Here is a 23,004-nt window from a genome sequence, read left to right as displayed (position 1 = left end):
AGAGGCATCCGGTTTTACATTCAGCAGGCTTCTTTGAACCAAGTGACATACGAGGCTAAAAGCACATTACAAATAAACGTACTGTCAAGGAGTCAGTCAATAAAAAGCAGAAGCTATTTTACAATTCAGAAAAGTACCATTAGCATGTTATCATATAAGCACACGTTAAAGAAAAATACAACACCCCCCCTCCCTCTCAAATATACTGGCGTGTGCCTCTAACAGACCTGCAGTTCAGCACTTAGTCGCTGTTGTCACGCAGGGAAAAGCAGGCGCCTATGCATCACAGGTACGGCGCACATGCAACCACGCCGCATGCGCATTCAGCGACAGGACGTGACAGGTCAAAGCCACAGTGCGTCAGCGGTGTGAGGTTTCTTTCTGTGGGCGTGGCGTTAACCGCAAAACGCATCTTCCAAAAATATGCGGCTGAAATTTGACATACAGAAGTGGGCAGCCCGGCTCAAGAAAACACTGAGCAAAACCCTTTTCCATAATGTTCCCTGTGTTCAGACCCCAAAAACCACCTCTGTTTGCACAGGTGAGACTTAGAAAATGAGAGCAGCACATGGTATGTGAAAACAAACACATCCCTATCTAGCTGTAATGCAATAGAGAAGAAAGCTGCATTTCAATGCAATTCAGCCAAAACCATCAAACTCCCCAAAGCCCAGCCTTACAAAACGTTATCATCCTATTACCATGTCAGTATGGTGGTACTGGATCATACTTTCAGTGTTCTGTTTATTTTGTACATGTTACATGTACTATGGTGACATACATATGGTTAGTGTTACTAGTATTTGAACAGTATTTTATTTTATACTATGGTACTTTGTTCAGAAATCATAGTATTGTGTTATGTCCTACTGGTATTTATTTCCAACCTGTATTGGTACTGTGGTATTCAGTACGCATGGCATTGCCAAGAAGCACATAAAATATAGCTCCATTACAAAAATGTCATTGCATTCTAAACACTAGACTTCAGTTGTACTGGTTTTGGTGTCTGGAAGAATGGTGTATGGAATCTGAGAATTTCACCTAAGTAACTCACAGGAATCAGTAATTAAGATGCTGCATTTTATTTTCGTCATTTCAAATAAATGCAAAATTTAAAATAAGAAGAGTTTCTGTTTTTTTTTTTTTGAGCATGTGTTTTGATAAAAATGTTTCCTTCAGGTTTTTCCCATTTTTATTATTAAGTGGTTAATTGGTATGATGCATGCAGCTATTAAACTATTAAAGTGTTTTCTTCACTAAGCTAAAGATACATTTCATGCATAGTATTTTTAATGTAATTATGATGTCAATTTTCAACGCTGTCTTATTACAATACTATGGCAGACATTATGCAAAATATCGAAAATATGCTTATATTACCACAGTACAGCATTATCACCATGGTACAATACACAAAGCTCATTTGTATTTTAACTTAAGCTACATTGTAATACTATGTAGTACACCGTAGTATATAGATAGTCACACTACAATGTTATTACGATATACAGCTAATACAGCACTATTACTTTGATGATAATAGCACAGCACGGCCATCGGTCTCTCTGGTGGTGTCTGCGCCCTCCTGCAGTATTTAACCTGCAGCTGATCAATCACACAGGCGCAATCCCTATTTATCCACTTATCTCACAACAATAATGTCCGACCAAGAAGTTGATTTGAAGACAACCGACTGGGCTGCAATTGCGACACACAAGGTTTCTCGTTTCAGCCTCTGAAAAATTACGTCATAAATAATATACGCTAAATTCGTACAACCTGAACCCGTAAGAAAAATAAGGAGCACACTGCAAATGTGTGCAATTATTAATTTAAAAAATCTAAGTGTAAATTCTAAAAGCCCAAATTAAAATTACATTCATCAATTAAAATCTAATCCATCATCATGATCTGTGATGACTTCCCGTTCTCCAGCCCATTATACATCTTCCAGGAGCGAATTAGCTTCCCGTCAGATAACCGCTACATCGGCTTCGCTTCCCGCGATTATTCACGGCGGCTGCATGAATACGTAACACAATTAACGATTTCGTTAATGTGACAGCTCAGATAGCGATCGGATTTATAACAGAGCTCCCGAGAACAGCGGGTATATTTACAGACAGTTTTATAAATTTGAGCCCCAGAAATTTCAATGTTTAAGATGCTGAGGAAAACAAACAAAGATAATCCGTATCCCTCGCTTATGTTACGGCTTTGAGGCTCCACAGTGTCTCTCAGGCTATTTTCATTAGCGGCATATCTACACACATCTCGAAAGGTAAATTGCGCTGCCAAGGCGCCACTTTAGTGGGCGATTACGCCCCAAGGTGAGTGTGTTTATCCGGCGGCCGAGTCAGACAATTGAAATTGATTTTTCCCCAGAGCCGACCGCGGGGGTTGAACTAACCGGGCGCCTCTGGACTAGAGAAGCTACCGGGAAAGTGAAAACGTTTGCAGTCAGGACACCGGGGCCTGAATGCAAACGGCGAAATGAGCAAATCTCGTTTTCTGCAAAAAAAATTAAGCCACGAGAGTATTTGCTGACAGAATGAATTAAACATTCAATCAAAACACAAGTACAAAAAAAAAAAAACAATAAATAGAATTAAAGTAGGTTAGATAGAAATAACAATATTACCCATATAAAGAAATATGTAAATGTATAAATAAAAGTGGGACGCCAAGATTTAGGGTACAAACAAAGCTTTGGGTGTGCAAATAAGCTTATGAAGTAATGAAGTCAATTATTTAACGTAAGGTATATAATGGCTAAATGTTCACGTGTCCGGATGCCTGGAATGTTTTAAAATGCTGTGTGATTGGACTTTGTATGCCCTCCCGTATTGAAAGGGTTTCTTCCAACATTTCAAAATTTGTGGTTAATTTTGTTGAATCCTGGATAGCTGTATGTTTGTAATGTGCTATTTGCGTCATTTCTATGTTGGTTTGGACAAAAGCATTTTTTTTTCATCAATTTTTTTTTTTTTTAAATAAAAATCAATGAATGAAACAAGCAAAAACTTGCCATCGTCTACAATAACAAACACCCCTCCACCAAAGCCCACTCCCTACCCCCCCCAACCCTTCCCTGAGACAGCCCAAGAGAAGCAAACATATCAGTGGCAGAGACGACCAGCGCACCCCACCCCGGAGTGAATGCAAGAAGAAAAAATAGATAAACTCCAGCAATACCAGATTGTGAAAAGTGGACTTCCAGACAGCCGGAACTGTAAGGTCGGAAGATTTCCAGTGGGTGGCTAAATGTATCTTAGCTGTGATGGATGCTGATATCAGAAAACCCTGCTGGATGTGAAAGAGAAAGAGAGGAGAGATCCAGGAGGAGAAGGACTATGGGGGAATAAAAGAATGAGGAAGGACAGAATCATGGAGGGACGGAAGTGTCTGCTAAATAGAATGTAATGTGGGCGGGGCTGCACCCTTCCTCGGCTCCCTATCACTCACACTTGACTCACAACATTTCTTCAGAGAGCCCAGTTGTAAACTTGGGAGCCCCACTGAACTTTTACACATCATTTGCATGCTGCTTACAAAATTCTGGAATGGCAACTTTTCAGAGGCCACTTCCTCTAGCGGTACAGCCCTGGCATGCACACATGCAGAACACCTGCATACTCATGGATCAGTCAGTTCTCCATTTTGAGTCGAGTCACATTGACGGCATGCAAAACGCAATCTAATTCATAGTAGTTACTGTTGGCATTTCAGGATGCTCTCTGCTCACAACAATCTACCTGTTACCTCAACATGGGCTGAATTTCTCTTGAGGTTCCTACCTCTTGCCATATCAATGTGGGGCGGAGCAGCACAGCAGTCTTCTACTTCCATAGGCTCTCTCATGGCTGATTGACACTCATAGACCTCACTGTCTTGAATGACTAACATTCACAGGCCACACCCCCAGGTACATTAAAGAGTATCAGAAGCCGGTTTAACATAAACTCATCTGAGAATTTCAGACAGTAGTGTGTTCTTTTATATAACAGAGCTCACAATGGTTTACACTGATACTGACACTGAAAATTGATGAAACTACACACAGAACACTGCAGGTTTGAGTACTAAAGCAGTGTGACTTGAGCAAATGGATCCTTAATTGCACATGTATAACTTTGGTGGAAGAAAACTAAACTGCTTCTCACCAAACAAATTTTTTATTGCCCTCTTTGGGTAGATAAAACCAACCAGCTTAAAGAAAAAATGCAAACAATTTAATCTCACTGTCAAGGACATACTCCAGCCACAAAACACCACGCGAACACAACAGGACTAAAACACTATTTTTCTACTACTGAAAAACAAAAACAGGGTCTTTAGAGTATCTTGTTCAATCAGTAAGATCCAGCACATCTCTCTGAGGAAGCGGAGACTCTAGAGGGCAAGAAAACACACCAGGTGTTTTTGCTCTATTAAAAGAGAAGCTCCCACCTTCAGCTGGAAAATACACCTGAAAATCATCACGGCTCTCAGACGGCTGCTATAGAAGATCCTTAATCGCCTGTAGTTAACAGGCTGTCCAGCCGTTTCTCTGAAATGTCACCGGAGCTCCCACTAAGACCGTGCCTTCACACGCCACCTCGGCACATACCGGCGCTTTGCAGACAAATGAGTTTGAAAATGAGCTGCTCTGTGGCCGAATGCCAGCTGCTCCTTAAACACTGAGGTCCAGACACCAGAAAAGGACAAAGCAAGAACCCCGGAAACTCAAAACAAATAAGCGAGGGTGACTGAAGAAGATAAAATATGATGCTTCTGCAAGTTTTTTCAGAAATTTATAGAAGAGATTATTTATTAGCTCATAAAACTTTAATGTTTGAAGTACAATCTTAAGCACTATACAAAGGGCAGGCGGATGAGTGTAATAATGGTATAAACCCCTCGTTGTCTCAGCAAATAAATGCTTTGTGTAGCAGGGGTGTGGAGGAAAAGGTATCTGTCACATTGCTAGGAAATTGTGACTTTTACGGTCATAGGAGGCCACGGTGTTGGGCGAGTGTTTATCATTGCTTTGTCTCTGTGGCGCAGTGGAGGCGACGAGGACGGCCTCCAGAGAGGAGGTGCTGTGGGGCTGGAAGTCCAGGCTCCACTGATGCACCGCAGCCCTGAGGCGGCACAGCCAGGAGCCTGAGGATGGGGAGGGGGGCGGGTAGGAGGGAAGGTCACTGGTGGAGCTTGTCAAAGCCAGTGAGCTTAAAATGTAACAGGAGGGAAGCAGGAAGTTAGCGGAAACAGGCGAGGACAAGAGTTTACTGTGCGATAAAGTGCAATTTCATTACACGGTACGAAAGAGTATTCGCCCCCATAGGCTGTACAAGCCAGTGCTAAGGCACATTAGCACTGCGGTATGAAATCACATCAAAGGCAAAGCTACAATTCATCTCTGTAACGTCAGCAGAGAAGCACAACCAACTCTACACAGGAGAAAAAATACTCTGAACGTTGCCACAGGCCAAACGCTCTCATGGCACCTCTCAGCTGATGTGAGATCAGTCGTGTACGAAAGAGCTACCTGGGGAATACAGGATTTTATATAGTTAAATAAAAGCAAATAGGATGGCATCATTACCATTATCTGCCCTGCCTCACATATACAGGTGCGGGAGTATGAAGAGCTTTGAGACGTCTGTTACACTGAGTTCATTTGTTTTTATACTGGAGTTTTAACTGTGAAAGATACGTATTCCCAGTGCTGCAGGATACACCCATGCTGTAGTGAGCTGGATGGGGTGTGAGGCAGGGCTGCACCAGGCAGGCTGGGTGCTGATTATTCACTCCCTGTGGAGTGTGGGTGGGCACGCTCGCTCGGGAGAGAGCCTGTGATCACAGGCCAGCACACACCCACAGACGCAAACATGCGTTACTCTGTACACCAATACACACACAGATATAATCACACGCATTCCGTATACAAATACAGAGAAACAGACAAAAACACGTCACTCTATGCACAAATACACACACAAACACACATATTCAATACACAATCACACACAAACACATGTTACTCTGTACATAAAGCTCAACCACAGCACAGGCGAACATAGTGGGTTCAGGTGCAGGCGGCCAGTCTGACTCACATCACACGTCTTCATTACACAAACATTCAGGTTAAGGTGGGTTGTGAAGGTGCTGCCTGTTTGAGCGACAGTCAAACGAATTCGGGTGGCATTGCCCTGTCATTGGGGCCTCCAGACGAAGTCTCCTCTGTTAACCATGTGGTCGTACGTACTTCATACATGTGAAAATACCATTACAAGCACATCAAGTAGACTTATGCAACTTAACCTACATTCCAGCAATCATGCATGGACAATTATAATCATCCACAGGGAGCTAGAAATTATAATGGAGGCCATGCAGAGTTACTAAATGAGAAGTTAGGGTGTAGGGTCAGCATTAGGACCCAGGGGATGAGGCAAGCCAGCAGGTATTACTCCTTCTGCTATCCTGTCAAGACAGGTGGGAATCAAGCTGATGGTGGTGAAGGGGGGGGAAAGGGGGGGTGTAATTTTGCAGAAGGACCCGGCGTGCACGTTCCATCACGTGACAGGTGACAGACCTCGGGCTGGCGGTGATAGTGAGCCCCCGGTTGGCAGTCTACTCGAAATGAGACGCCTTTTCAGAAGCCCTCTGTGGGGGCCGAGACACACGCTCACCGGGTACCTACGGATCCTGTCAAAGGTTCAGAGAGGACATGGCAACAGTGACGGCCCTTAAGGCTCATTTTCAGGAGCTGCAGAAAGTCGCTATGCCTCTTAAGCTAAGAGGTGGCGGGAATGATGAGACATCGAGGCGGGAGGGGAGGAAATCAACGCCAGAGAGCTGGATCCTACAGCCCCGAAAAGCTGCTCACGGAGAGGCACGTTGCTATTCCAGCCCAAGCTTACGTACAACTCGACTGACATGCATGCAGATCAGTAACATTTAGGATGTGTGCTGTTATCGTGCACATTATTCACTTTGCCGTGGGTGTCTGAAGACGCCAATCACTGACGTACAGCAGGTTTGCTATTCATTGCATACAGTTTTTAACCTTAATATAACTTCAGCCAAACATGCCCTTTAAAATCATGCTAACAGCCCATACATCTATGTCACGTTCTAGCCCATACATCTACACGTCAAGGGACGCCGTGGCATCATGCCAAGCTGGACACACCACACCTCAGGTTCTATTTTGGTGAGATTTCCAGACAGTCCCAAGCCAGGATGGACACACAGTCACTCTGACCTGTCCTGGGTGGTATTTTGCTGTCCTGTCCAAGGGAATGACAATCACAAATGTACACAAGATGGATCATTCCTGGAAGCCAACATCTACTCTAAACAGCTCTGTACTTGTACAAAGCATACGGATGTGGCTCTTACTAGCTTCCCTGGGAAAGCTGGGGCTGGAGAAGAGACTTGGTCCAAATTCTGACCTGGCACTGAATCGGTGGACTAGCTCTATTCCCTGGCATAGCTGGGTGAGGGTACATGAGAATATGTTAACCCAATCTCCATGTGCTATGTGGATCTAGGGAATGGTTCCGACCGTGCGCCTATACCGTGGGAGAACAGGGTACCACTGTGTTCTATTCAGTCATTCAATGAGTTTAGAGACAATCTTGGCAGTGGTGCGGAAATGGCGCTTCAAGGTGACAGTTTTAAGGTTTCACGGTGATTCATCCCTTTGGCAACAGCAAGACCGGCACAAAGTGGACACGATGTACACCAGTTCACGATCATCAGACGACACAACATCTTTCAATATCTCAGTAGCTGAATTGTCAAATCCCTGGAGCAACGGGGGTTAAGGGCCTTGCTCAAGGATTCAGTGACAAAGATACTGTACTGATCTGCGGGGATTTGAACCAGCAACCTTCTGATCACTGGCACAATCTGCTGATCCCCACCATCACCTCCCTTTTGAAATAATTTATTGATAGAAATAATAGGACTATGACATTATAATAAAACAGCCACCGGCTGCTTATTTAGAGTAGCTGCGTTTTGAACTTTCCACCCATTAAGGTATGAGGTCACGTCGGCAATGATTATATGTGAATTTCCGGCTCCATGTTGCGTAATATTACGTTAACCATTACTACTATCCGACGCTAACCCCGGTCTCTCGGGACGAAAAGGCAAACACAGCCAGACACACCCAGCGCTGTAAAATCTGTTTACTCAAAGATTTCAGAGAGGCATAGCTTTAAAAAAGAAAAAAAAAACCTTGTAGATAAAGTCTTTTATGTGCAAGCAGGGAAGCTTCCGGAAGCTGTCCCGTTCTGGGGTCCTGCCCCGGGGAGTTTGGTGAAAACACTGACCCTCAGGAGCAGAGAAATATGCCAGCATGAGAAAAGTCACCACAGCGGCAACTCTGCTGACCTGTTTTATTTTCCGGCATTTGGAGTTCAGCACTATTTTCAGTCGCTTAAATTTAGCTGGAAAGCGCTTACTGATGCCAGAGGGAAGCGATGCGCCTTCTGCTGCTGCTACGCTCTACAAAGCGACTCAGAGTAAAACACGCTGTCCGCTGAAATTCGGGGGTGGCATAATGCAACGACGCGTGGAGGAGATACCCCAGCCTGGGAGAGCGGCCGAGCTGCAAGCGGGCGTCAGGAATGCTGGCTTTGTTCCAGCCTCCACGTCATTCAGGAATGTGCTCCCGTTCGCCGGGCTAAGCCAGGCCACAGGACCCAGACACGGGCTCCCCAGCTCCCATGTCCCAGCAGCCTTGACGTCGCCCTGGAGGGCGGCCCCACCACCGGGGGCTCCCTCCCTGTGGTGAAGCTCTCTCATCACAGCGTCTCCCTGGCTGAGGTCTATGAAACGCAATGGTGCTTTATTTGCCTTTTGTAGAAGTATGAGTGCAGGTACACTGGAGTGCTTTCTGCATATCGCTTCATGCTTTGTGCAGAGGATCAGCTGTCAAAGAAAGTATGTGAGAGAAAGGAGTCTAAGGAGAGTGTAAAACACATTTTCCCACGCTTCCCCAAGTGATGTTTACCTCCTCATCTTGCAGTTCTTTTTACCTTATGTAAGGGGGTCTTGTTCTTCTGCAAGGTTCTGGTACTGAAGCGAATGATTTTCGAGGTTTACCTTCCACAAAGGTATTGGCTAATTAGTTTAACTTAGTTTAACTATAACTGGAAAAGCATTGGAAGCTATAATCCAATCATAAATGGTAGATTACCTGGATTCAAATAACATTCTAAGGGATAGCCAACATGGATTTAGGAGAGGAAGATCCTGTTTAACTAATCTTCTTCAATTCTTTGAGGAAGCAACAAGAGAAACTGATCACAAAAAGGCCTACGTTGTGATCTACTTATATTTCCAGAAGGCCTTTGATTTTGTCTCCCACAGACTGCTCCTGTTTAAGCTAACAGCAGACAGGAAGCAGCAGGTAGTTATTAGAGGCTTTACAGAGGGCCTGTGTTCATAGTGGGGTACCGCAGGGTTCAATTTTAGGACCACTATTGTTCCTAATTTACATTAATGATATTGACACCAATACATACAGTAAACTGGTTAAATTTGCAGATTTAATTACTGACTGGGCTGATATCTGAAATTTAATGTAGACAAATGTAAGGTAATCCATGCAGGGAACAAAAATATAAAGCACAGATATTGTATGAGTTCCACTGAAATAAAGGTAGCTGATTATGAGAAAGACCTCGGTGTGTATGTTGATGCTTCCATGTCCCTCTCTCGCCAGTATGGGGAAGCAATAAAAAAGGCCAATAGGATGTTGGGTTACATCTCTAGGTGTGAGTTTAAGTCAAGAGAGATGATGCTAAGATTAGCTGAGGTGAATCTGTTCAGCCTGTTCGAACAAAGGAGACTATAATAAAGATATACAAGATTCTAAGATTCTAATACATCTGGATACTGTTCAACCAAATAGTTACTTCAATATTAGTTCAAATACAAGAACTCATGGCCATAAGTGAAAATTAGCAGGAGAAGATTTTAATAAAATAAACATTTTAATTTGAGAAAACACTTCTGTACACAGCGTGTAATTAGAGTATGGAATAGTCCTCCTGTTAATGTAGCGCAAGCTAAAGCCCTGGGTTCCTTTAAATCAGAGTTAGAGAAGATTTTAACGACTCTGAGCTATTAGTTAAGTTCTCCCCAAACAAGCTTGATGAGCTGAATGGCCTCTCATTTGTAAATTTCTAATGTTCACCCCTGGAGCATATTTCAGGTGAGTATGGGCCCCAACGAAGGGCCCAGTACCAATGTAACTATTCTGCCAGGCCTGGGATTCAAAACAGCAACCTTCAGATCACAGGTAGAAAGGCCTAACCTCCCGAACAAAACACCACCTCCCAACATATCGTGCAAACTCGCCGACAGCTAAGATTAGTGGCAGTGGACTAGAAAGTAGCACTCATCCCCGCGGGTGGGGCACTTGAAATCCCACAATGCCCATTGCCGCTTTAAATGCCCTATCAGAGCAGTCTTTCGGGCTCAGTTTGCGATACTCTAACCATTTTATAGGTTCTGTCTGCCAGCTGATGCTGCATCCATTATTTACTGCAGAACCAAAACTTCTCTAATCAGATGATACAATACAGGGGTCCTCTGTTTCAACACGACCGACTGGCAGTCGAGCTGCACCACAGTGGGGTCTCAACAGTCAGATAATTAGATTAACTTTCTATAAACCTTCACTGACCCAGGTCTGGCTTTTGTACATTAAAAACTTCAGCAGTCCAGCTGAACACAGGTAAGGTTGTATGCAGAGACCTAAACTGTTTAAGACTTAAAGCTTACACTGGAAAATAGAGAGAAAATATCTCTAATAAAAATGCTAACTTGATGCAGTTGAAATGCAGAGAGGCACTGTGACTTAACTCAAAACTACAGACTCTGCACACACTTTACGATTATTAAACAAGGGCATCATTACACCACACAGAAACACTCACAGATCAACCCCATGAAACACGTACCATCCATCCACACACCATTGCACTGCTCTGCCAAAGTCGTTTTTTCTGGCTTGCCTGTGTTGACCTGAGCGGCTGGTTGGTCAGTGCGCTGGTTAATACACCAGTCCCAGGGTCCTCTATTGTGGGTTTATTTTTAATCCATTTTTGGATATCCATGTTGTCTGTTAGCAGCTAGATAACGAACTAAGCTATACCTACTTGAAAAACCGTGGGAAAGTTGCCAACTTGACATCAACACAACCCAACATACTTACACTACGTTATTGTGCACTCACCCACACAACCAATGAAACGGATTTGAGAAGATTCGAAAATGTACGCTAGAACGTGACTTTGATTTTAGTGAATTATGCTGGGCTAAACTATGTAAATTATGATGGGCCTTCATCTGATAGCCCATCTCAGTGGGGGATGGCCCTTTATGCTCCCCCCCCCCCCACCCCCGCCCCATGGGGTCAGGCCTGGGTAGAACTGTGACAGTTCCAGGACTGGGGGTTTAATTCTTGCCCCAGCTGTGTATGTTTTTGCGTAAAGCACCCATTTCCTCCCTGTCGCTGTGCAGGGTCCTTCTCGCCGTCTTAAGACACATGAATTGGGATAAATTTTTACATCTTGAAATTCCAATTTTGGGATTATATGACACACTACAGGGGCAAAAGTGTTGGGACACCTGGCCATTATACCCACAGGAACTTTCATGACATTCCATTATAAATCCACAGGCATCGAAATGTAGCTGGTCCGCCCTGTGCAGCTATAACATCCCATGCCGCATTTACGAAACCCCGGAGGGGTTATGGGGATGGTGGGCTGTGGCTCAGAAGCTCACCGGGTCGAATCCCAGCAAAGAGACCAAGGTCCGGAACCCCAGTTACTCCAGGGACCGGCTGACCCTTCTTTCACAACTGCATGTTACTTTAGATAAAAGTGTCTGATAACTAAATAAATGAAAATGTTCTTAAAACTAGACAGATGGATATATCATTGCAGCAGCATCTTCAGAAAGGAGACCAGCTGTACCTTTAAGGCTACAGTTGTGCATTTTACTCAGCTCTAACTGCCTTAATTATTTCTAAGTAATTACTTGGATGTTAAATCATCTCACCTTGATTTAGTGAAGTGCCAACTAGACGCTAACTTCATTACCTTAAACCTGCAGGGAATTTGAGGACCAGGGATGAGAAGGGATGAAGCATTAGCTTAGCAAATATTAATAGGGCTACAGATGTGGGACATTTGGTCCCCACAAGGTAAGGTATACCTGGACCTCAAACACACACAGACACACACACACACACATGGTCTATTGTCTCACTGTCCACTCATCAGTAGGTCTGCTTTCCTGTTCTTTACAGCCATTTCCTATTTCCGACTTCCTCTTTGGGCAGCCAACACGCGCGTCGAAAGCAGGTACTACAGTAAATAAATGCAGGGTTCAGTTTTTTGTTTTTTCACTGGAACCCCCCCCCCCTCGCAGGTTCTGCAGAGGCTCGACACGGCCCTCGCTTTTGACCCTCGCAGCCAGCGGGGCCAACCACATCCATCACAGTCAGCAGCTCGTCATCTGAACGACAGAACTGTCTGATTCGGCTGCTGCCTCGTCTCTCTATGCCTGAAACCCGCAGGGAAAGCGGGCAGCTTCCATCCCGCCTCCCCCACGCTGACGGTCCCGTTTTTACTCCACGAAAGGTGTGAAAGCTCCATTTCATGTTCACCTGTGGTGAGCAGAATTCCCCGTTGCCTTGTTTTGCTGCACATTTATTTCTCAGAATAGAACAGTAGGAGTGACAGGAGCCCAAAGTTACAGTCAGACTTCATTAAAGGTGATGAAAAAGCCTGAGCCACATTGCAAAGCCCCACAAATACTTAAAAAGAAGAAGAAATACTCCAACAATACTCAATGACCTTACTATACTCCAGAGGAATGCAAATGTTACTAACCCTAACCCTGCTGTCATCAGGGGTCTCTGCTTTGTTGGTGCATGTGACCAGACTCGTATATTTAAAGCCAGACTGTTTTTATGTTGTGTAAAGTGACAGTGAATTCCCTAATGTTGAGAAAGGACTTTGAATCAGTGAAGTAATACTCATTCTAGCCACTAAACCTGTAGGTTTCAGTTCATGTAGTAATCAGTGTTTGTTGGACAATTCAATTTAAAATCCAGTGATTGAATATCCAGGATTATGGAGGTGGGTCCATACACCCTAACAGGATGCCAATCCCCCAGCACTGGAGGCAGAAAGCAAAACCACTACCCAGTGAGCCACCCATTAAAATGATATTCTCTTAAAGGCCTATTCAGAAGTAGATATTTTAGGTCCAGAAAGTAAAAATACAGACTAAAATTTCATTTCAACCAATCAGTTGTGCATGTTTGTCAACATGCTGAGGGACACCATCATATGAGATGTAGTTTTTTGTGTCCATGAAAGTTTATATTCACTACAAAAAACAATGAAACACTTTATCTGGGGGCAGCGTATGGCTCTGTGGGCTAAGCCTGTGTGCCTGTAATCAGAAGGTCGCAGGTTCAAACCCAGCCTCAGCTTGTCTGAGGGTCCCTGAGCAAGGCCTGTTATAGCGTGGACGAGAGACTCTGTGACCGCCGGAGGCTTTCAGTCGTCTGACTGCATTTAAGGAGTCGCTTTCCTGCTCTCCTCGTCAGGTACGGCTCAGAACATCTCATTCAGCCTCAGCTTATCTGAGGGTCCCTGAGCAAGGCCCTTAACCCCCAATTGTGGGTGCTGTTACAAGTGGCAGCAGACAACTTACTCTACATAGAGCAAGTTAACAGAGGTGTAAAAGACAATTTCCCCAAGTGGATCAACAAAGTATCCATTATCTGTCCACAGAATGGAGTAACTGTACCAATAAATCCACCACCAGCGTGGACGAGAGACTCTGTGACCGCCGGAGGCTTTCAGTCGTCTGACTGCATTTAAGGAGTCGCTTTCCTGCTCTCCTCGTCAGGTGCGGCTCAGAACATCTCATTCACCCTTCCCCACATGTATAATTCATCCCAAGAAAGGCTGGGTTCAGACAGAGAGTCCAGTCAAACTACGAGGGAGGGAGGAGGAAGATTATGAATTATATTATAATACATGATAAAGAGTGGTGTAACTTTCAAAAATGCTATCATCATCCCAGGCTGGACACTTTTATGGAACTTCATGCTATGATCTCTTGTATACACAGTAAGCATTGTTTTACCACGAATTTGGACTATTAGGATTACATAGGTCACATAAACAGCTTTCCAATTACGTCAACCCAGTATGGGGAAAAACCCGCTGAAGCGGCTCTTCTTCATAGTTCGCTTTGACACGCCGTTTCTGGGTCGGCCTCGTCAGCCTCCGTCCGGCCCACGGGTCAGGCAGAACCACACGCTGGCAAGCCCAGGAAGAAACGTGCTTGGGATGTAGGAGACACCAACATGCCACACTACACCACCGCTCCCCCCCCCCCCCCCCCCCCCCCTCGGCAGACTCACCAGGACACGGTTTTCAACTTTATCACCCTTGATCTCCAGCTTGACTTTCTTCTTGAGAGTCAGTTTGACCCTCCTGCCCACAGCATCCTTCATGCTCTCTGTAAGGAAAACAGGGAACCCGGAGATGAGGAAGACCGGCAAGACGGGAAAGACGCTGTCATTGACTCCGAAAATCCGCAGACTGACCACAGACAGCAAACCGTATGCAGACCTCACTCACAAGAACTCCACACAGCCCAATCTTTAAAACGAGCTTCAAAACAAAAGGGTCACGAGACATTTACAAGGAAAAGCGGAAGATTAAGGAGGACTTACACTGTCAGGAAAAAGGGCACAGTCCGGGTACAGTCATGCTCCCCAAGGTACAAACAACATTAATGTACCCCAATGGTACAAAACCAGTCCATTTCTGTACCTTAAAGGTACATTACCTACAGCTAGTGTACAGCTGGCAGACCCTTGAGGGTACTTTTACAAGTAATTGTGCCCTCAAAGGTACTAATTGGTTCTGACACTGTAACAGTTGAAAAATGCTGAGTTTTCCAAGCAATTTAAAGTGCTGATGGGCAAAATGATTCATTCCACCGAATGTCAGGCAGAATTATCAGCCACTAGTAATTAATGCCTGATTTGAACCTCAAAGGCAACCTGCAAAGTGAAGTGGGTTTATCTGACATTTTGTGGAAAAACTATAAGCAGTTAGCAAAACTGTTCATATAATAATCACAAAAACAAAAAGTGAGGCTTATATTCCAGAAGACTAATGACAAAAGCAGCTCTGTGACTCCGTATTCACCCCGGCTCCTCTCCAAACCGTTCATAGAGTCCCACACTTTCTGGACACGTAATCCGGAAGTGGAATTTGGCCCTTGAAGTACAGACCAGTTCTGCAATCTGCAGTGCTCAGCCAGTGTGCAGTGACAAACCTGGCAAGAGTGCCAGACGTGATTTAATGGATCCACCTCCTCCACAAGATCCCATGAAAGAGAACTTTGAAGTAGTCAAACTCCAGCCATCTACCAGTTTTTTCCCTGTTAAATAAAATATCAGCTTATTGTGAAGACTGACTCGTGATGTAGCTAAGACCTCCAACCAGCATTTCCAAATGCAGCTTCCAGTAACTCAAGTGCAAATAGAAAATCTGTCTGATGACCAACCATGAAACAGCACGGATCTGGAATAGAGACCCTGTCTGCCACTATGACGGGCAAACGCACGCCGCAATTTCACTTTCTTTTCTAAGCGACCCTGAACAGATTCTGCTGCTGCCCCGAGTCAGAAAACAAAGGGACAAGTTGCTCACACTGGCTCTTTAGTTGTCTCCCTCCTCCTGCACGCCCTCTCCCTTTCTCTCTCCCTCCCTCCCTCCATCCAGGTAACAGCCAAAACGTATTCGCCGAGCCGAGAAAGAACAATAAGATCCAGCCCAGCCGCTTCGCTGAGGCCAGCGGGACAATGCAGTCTCTTTCTCCTCTTCCTCACCTGTTTACCACATTGCCGTTTGTCTTACATGCACTTAACTGCTGTGCAAAGAAAGGGCAGCAGATACAGAAGCTGTGATATATCGTGCGGTGCAGTAATTTACCAGCTGCGCCATGCGAGTCAGCCGTCCGGTTTAATTACCTTAATATTATCTTAATATTCTGATGTTCTCACAACATCAGCATGTTGATGTTATCTCTCAATGTTCGCCTGAATTTTGCTTTACAGTATAGCGATTTCACATCGCGAAACCCCAAGTTTGATACACATGTACAAGAAATAATCTTGCCCTTTTCTTTTTAAGTTAGTACAGACGAGTTTCACACAGTACCACCTAGACACGGGCATGATTTATCACTAATTTTTTTAATGATGGTACCGATTTAGTGTCCTGTCAGCAGTATGCCCCTTTGGTCCCGAGTCACAGCAAACATCAGCAACACGTTGGCCCATCTGCAGCAAAGCTATACGTGCGCACGGAAATGCCTGCGCTCAAATGCACACTGAATAAATTCCCGAAACACGATTATCTTAGGAAATTACTCTTCTTAAGGTAAATGATGCACCTATGCATGAAGCACGTTAAATGTCATCACTAGTAGTGGTGACTGAGAGATATAGTACTATACCACTAGTTCAAGACGTCCCTAGACCGCTTAACCATGCAGCACAAACATGATATTTGGTACGGTAGTTAATTACAATGTTAATAAATAACAATAAAAAATAATAATTAAAAAAATGTTATAATTCCGTTTCAGCAGAATTCCAACCAGCAGGCGTTAGGCGCACTATTGCGGTCGATAATGAAATGACTAATTATCGGGTAATGAAAGGATAAACAAATATGTAAAAGCTAAATATTCCGTCCAGGAAGAATCCAATAAACACTTCCTCGGGCAAATTCTGGAAAATGTTAATTATTTATAATATTTACAACCAGCTCTTCATTGGGATCACGCACAGAGGGACGCGTGAATGTGAATTATATATAACAGTATATCCACGACATTTTCATAATAAAACTGTGACAAATGCGCTGCTTGTACAACATTCTTCCACTGTGTAAAAACTACAACAATAGCGATAAGCGCTGTATGCATGAACACGGGCGATAATCACCGCGGCGTTTTTACTAGAATAAAGAAATCCAGTGTAAAATTGTTTAAAAATAATAAAATAAAAATCTTTTTCTTACCAAGCAGGTCTTTGGGAATATCGGATGCCTCCTCGCTCATTCTGTCAAATGTGTACCGCAGATTATGTCCAAATTAATGGTATCCAAAGAACAAAAAATACAGCCGGACTACATAAAATGTAGGAAGGTGACAAAAACGGGGCAGAAATACTGGTGCTGGATTTTCAGGCTGCGTTACATGTTCCTTTCCCTGCGAACTGTTGGGACGCGGTCTCCGCACACGCCTCGGCGCATCTCTCCTCACTCCCGGGCACCTTACAATGAGCACAGCGGCAGATGTCGCGCATGGAGCAGGAGCTGGGCGGAAGACTGGAGCCCACTTACAAAAAAAGGAGAGAAAGGGAAAACAGAGGGATCACCTCGCGAGAATGAGCCGGCGGAAGGATCACACACCCTCGGCGGAGCCCACGGCACCTCGACACGGGGCTGATAGAGGAGCCCCTCCTCGCACAACGCTTCTCTCTGCCATAAGCGGTGGGGCGCAAAGCCGAAGCTCTACAACAGGGGGATGGTGACATCTACTGGTAGGACCGTTAAGTACGCGTCTATTCCAGTGTCCGTCCATCCATCCATCCATCCATCCATCCATCCATCTTCTTCGTTATTAATCTTATTATACAAAACAAAACTGCCATGGCATGAGAAATTGCTTTCCAAATATACGAGACAAGAAGATTCTCACAAGGAGGTAAACTGCAAAAATCTGAAAATGAAAAATCCATCCATTATCTGCCACTTATCCTGGGTCAGGTCTAAGCAGGGATGCCCAGACCTTCCTCTCCCCAGCCATCTTCTCCACCGTGGGAATACCAAAGCGTTCCCAAGCCAGTCAAGAGATATACTCTCTTCAGCGTGTCCTGCATCTGCCCCCATGCGTCCTGGTTGGATATCCCCGAAATACCTCCCCAGGCCTTCCAGCTCAGTTCTCCCTTTACAATCTATAATTCTATTATAATGAATAAAATCCAGCTGTTGGGTTGTTAAGCTTGAAAATGCAATTTTCTTCTGTACCAGTGTGTGTCTTAATCCTCACTTTTTAACAGCATCGATCCATTTGGACATCCAAACCACACACATATCTATGCATCCCAATCAGAGTTGGGTAATTCAGGTCCAGAGAGTAAAAGTTCAGACCAGGATATTGTTTCCAGAGAGCACAGCAGTGCCCAAGGTAGCAGCAGAAGGGTCCAGGCAGACAGCAGCAGGCGGACCAGGGTCAGGGTCGGGGTCAGATGACCATGCTGTCCGGGCCAACAGCCTTGAGTCCCCACTTTTCCCACCTGGACACAGAGACTCTGCCCACTCCTCATTTAGGCCCCAGCTTACCCTGCAGACCACTCTGGGTCTTTAAACCATGGTGGTGGGCCTTCAAAACTGGACTCGGGGGCCAGTCCTACAGGGTCCAACTCCAAGTCTTCTGGCTGGGCATCATCTGGGTCCATCCCCTCTCGGCAGGCAGCAGCCAGGAAGTCAGGTGAATCAGTGGCCAGCTGTGGGGAACCAGCAGCCGGATCAGCAGTTTCATGCTCAGCAGTTCCCATCAGCTCAGCTCCACCTCCTGGTCCGAGTCTGGTGTGAGTCTTGCCAACGCCTCACCCATGGACCAAAAGAGTTGCAGCCTTGGAAATTCTCCAGACCACTATATTGCTCCTCTACTCCTGAGTGGAGTGCAGGAGGGAGGTCTTCCGCCCGAAGGCAGGCTGGTCTCTAGGAGGTGGGCAACTTTCCAGGTGCCAGGGTCTTAGGCACCTGGGGTATTCAGCCGGCCAGGTGCAGGGATGTGCAGAAGCCAGACTGGAGGTGGAAACCATAGGGAACATTTGGGAGTCCTGGCATTCTATCATGCAATAAGGGACAAGGGATGCAGGAGTAGGAGATGGGGCAAACAAACAGGGGTTTATTCAACTAATAGACCAAAACAAAATGAAAGAGGATTAAGGGATCAAATCCAGAACACCACAAAAGGCAGGCTACAAGCAGGATTAGCATTAATGCCAGGACTGGGGAACATAGGACTGGGAATCACTTTTATACAACAACTAACGAGGGAGCAAAACAACAGAAAGTTGGAGCGAATCACACAAGGCAAGGAACAAGTGATAAGACAAATGCGAAGGATGGAAACAGGAGGATCAAATGGGCAGGACATTACAGCAACATTATCAGGCATGTTATCAGGGTACAGGCCTACCGAAAATAACAAAGACAAAAAAGAAATCAGACAGTCGCATCTCATATTGTTGTTCTTCCCCCTTTTGTGTAACACAGCTAAACATTATCACTGTCACCATACAGTAAACTAATCTCTGCCGTTAGTGACTAATTACCTAAAATCCCATAGAAAGTTTGATTCTCCACTAACCTGTCATTTCCGTCAGTTATTTCGAATTTTTGACATGAGATATTTTGTAATTTGATAATGTATTGATGGTTAATTAACAATATGGTTCAAAGTAATTTTGTTACGGGCACAAGGCAAGGATGTACTTCCTGGGATGGGCGTCAGGTGCCCCGTTTCCTTGCATCAGAAAAGTGGTTTGAGAAAATAGGTGGATTGATGTGATACAACTTCCTAGAAGGCAGGATGTAAATAAGACAGCCCATGAGATTTTCTGTGCAATTTTCCACTGTGTCATCACTCTACAAAATGTATTGCTGTAGAAATTTCAGACTTGGTTCTTATTTGAAGAGAATGTTTTTCTTTTTACTTGGAGCCTACAGTAATTTAGCTCTGCAAACAGTCTTTCTGTTGTTGCAATACTGTCTTTTATAATGTTTTCAAGAAAACAACCAATTCTCCCTGAGCCAGTTTGCTTATGCTAGGATTAATCTACCAAATTCCACAAACCCAATTAATCCTATCACTGCGCAGAAGACGCAGCTATTTCCGCGTTTGCAGCTTTGTTAAACGCCCACGCGACATATCTGGGACCAGCAGCATCGTACGTCAACGTCGCCGCCATATTGCGAGTGGTGCTGCTGTGGAGAGAACAGTGTTGCCAACTTAGCGACTTTGTCGCTATATTTAGACCCCTCTAGCGACTTGTTTTCAAAAAGCGACTAGTGACAAATCTAGCGACTTTTTCTGGTGTTATTGGACACTTTTGGAGACTCTGACGTGAAAGCATGTACCGTTCTCTCTCTCCTCACCGAGCAACGGGTACTGCCGTGGGCTCCTCCCCGTCCAGACTGCAAATGAATCGCGCATGCGCGAAACCGCCGCTGGCTGATCCTACTGTGGCTGTCAGAGTAATCAAGACACAACTTATAAACGCGAAACACTTTATATTGAAAGATGGATTGATAATGGTTTTATTTTTGTCAATTATTGAATGAAGATCGTCTGTTGTTTACATATGAGAGGTTTTTTTCCGAGTATATTCCTGAATATTGTATGTTTTTTGACGCGATACATAGTGGGACAGTCCTCCTGCTATCATCGGCTGTAAAGGGCAGAAACTGCACTCTCCCTCATCTAGTTCCTGAGGATCTCTTTTTAGGCAACATGTGTCCTTTTCTGAGCAAAGAAGCGATCAACAAACGCTTCAGACATATAATTCAGAGGAATATTGTCTCTAAGGCAGCTGCCGTATTTTACTGGAATAATCTGTTCGATGACATAGATGAGGAATCTACTTGGATGCTACCTAGGACTTTCATTATTTCGAATAAGGTGCGGGAGATAACTTTAAAGATTCTTAACCGTTGTTATCCAGTGAATTGTAAGATTGCCAAATATAAAAGAGATATAAATGTGTCCTGTTCTTTTGGATGTTATGCTTTTGAAACTATAATTAATTTATTTTAGATACAGTATAACATATTCTAGACAGACCTCAATAATTACATAAACACAGTCGTTGTTGTTTTAGTTCTCTTCTACCATTTATATTGTCACAGTGAACTATGTCCTAAGATGTGCTTGTAAAATGTTTGTATATAGTGTATCATTAATAATAATAATAATTCAAAAACTCCACCAGAGTGTCTCTTTGGGGTCTTTTGCGGTCTGAAGCCCGGATATAGGAGGAGGGTTTGAATTGTTTTATATATATATAAAAGAAAAAAAAAACAGAATAAAGTTCATTTGTAGTTTTAATGTATTTATGGTGTTTTTTTAACCACTTTTTGTATCTCCCACGACATTATTCCTCTCTCCTACAACGTCCATTACAATTACATGCACAAAATGCAAATCAGGCGATGGCGTCTTTTAGCGACTTCTAGCGATTTTTGGGACAGGCAGTAGCGACTTTCCTTGCTGAGGAGTTGGCAACATTGGGAGAGAAGTAGCGGATAAAGTTGCGTCACGCATGTGCTGCTTGGGATTGTACAAACCGCTGTACGCTCCAAACCAGATCCCGGGGGGTTACATTTCATAGGTAAGGCTGAACAATTATTTTGGTTCTTTTTGGCCATTAGAAAATCCTACGCTTTGCTTACATCTCTTGAACATCTAAGGGCTAGAGTCAGTGAAACCTTATTTACAGTAGGGTGGAGAGCATGGAAAGAGAGAACAGAAATGCTAAGGATCGAGAACGGAGAGCAAAGGACAAACTGTGTGGTCTTCTGAAAAATTCGAGGGAGATGTAATTGGTCGTAAATTCCTTAAGACATCCTAGTTATTATTTCAAGGGGACTATCATATTTGTCTGTGCTAACTGAATTTTAGACCTTCCAGTACATCTCCTGTCAAAACAGAGCCATGAATATACATAAGACCAGAAAGCCCTCCACTTACATAGTCCTAAAGCCTACAATTATCTGAGAGAGTCTTTCCGTCTTAATCTCTCATATCCACATACATTGCAACGGTATTCATCCATTTGAAGTGTTCTTTCTAAGCTTTTATTTTCATCCCTTAATCATGACATGAACTAGGTAAAAGGTGGTGTAGTTAATACTATGAATAAATAACGATGCATAACAAATAGAAGCCTTTTAATTAAATCGTCATCATCGTGATCAAATTGTTCCTTATGGTTATCGGCCACAGTGATTATTAATTGGTCCAAAAAATCCTGAATTGGGCATTTGGATTAAATTGTATTTTTTCATTATAACAACCCTGGACTCAACATGATGACGTTGGATATGTTGAGACGAAGAGAAGAAGATGATCTGGCTAAATATGGACGTGTGAGTCTTCTATTGGATGCCATGGCCATCAAGATACATGTCCAACATGATCCACATACCCAGGAAATGTTCATCGATCAAAGGGGTTTTAGGAAACAGTGAAGCTTCTGTTTTCATGATGAGTTCATAAGTTCGTGACGTCAAGTTCATATGATGTTATTTCAAGGCTGGGAGAAATGGACAAAAAGTTTTGAGCAAAACTCCTCTATCAATATTCAAAGAATATCATAGAGATGGCTATTGATGCTTTCATTTTTGTTCATACAGTAGCAGTCAAAAATTAAGGCGTGCGTTTTTAATTTATTTTTTTAAGTTAATAGAAACAAAGTATGATTCAAAACAGCTCAACAGACATGGGAACTCCTTCAGGAATAGTGGAAGGAATTTCTTTCCTTTAGCTTTGTGTACACTTACTTTGTTTACTTCATAACCCCATCTGTATTATATCATATTTTTAGTTATAAAGAGAGCCCCATTAAGAGTAATTGCCTAAACTTCTGACTCGTATTACATTATTAACCCTACTCTCTTTTCTTTTCCTGCATGCTGTATCATAAGTTCATATGATGCTCTGTTCTCTGCTTCTAATGTCGCAGTCCACTGTTTTTTTTTCAGTTCTTGAAGGTGTCATAATGGCAGTATCCCATATGAATGGCAGTGTTCATATATTCAACCCTGGCTATTTGTTTTATTTTTTGTAGTTGCTTTATATTGTGCTCTC

At 43.8% G+C, this 23,004-nt stretch overlaps 1 protein-coding gene across 4 annotated transcripts in view; it reads right to left on the bottom strand.

Moving 5' to 3' along the window:
- The window catches only part of LOC125749243 (F-actin-uncapping protein LRRC16A-like), a 72,804-nt gene extending 55,189 nt beyond the window's left edge, over positions 1-17,615 (bottom strand). For all 4 annotated transcript variants that reach the window (XM_049026305.1, XM_049026308.1, XM_049026306.1 and 1 more), the window contains exons 1-2: positions 17,145-17,615; positions 14,465-14,562 (exon numbers count right to left, since the gene is read on the bottom strand). In XM_049026305.1, coding sequence (XP_048882262.1) covers positions 14,465-14,562; positions 17,145-17,184 — 138 coding nt within the window. In that variant the 5' untranslated portion in view covers positions 17,185-17,615. The remainder of the gene's footprint in view (positions 1-14,464; positions 14,563-17,144) is intronic.
- Between the last annotated feature and the right edge of the window lie 5,389 nt (positions 17,616-23,004).

This window comes from Brienomyrus brachyistius, chromosome 9, assembly GCF_023856365.1.
Source record: "Brienomyrus brachyistius isolate T26 chromosome 9, BBRACH_0.4, whole genome shotgun sequence".
In the NCBI taxonomy this organism is placed as follows: domain Eukaryota; kingdom Metazoa; phylum Chordata; class Actinopteri; order Osteoglossiformes; family Mormyridae; genus Brienomyrus; species Brienomyrus brachyistius.
Note: the sequence above shows the minus strand (reverse complement) of the source record. Positions and strands in the feature narration are given on the sequence as shown.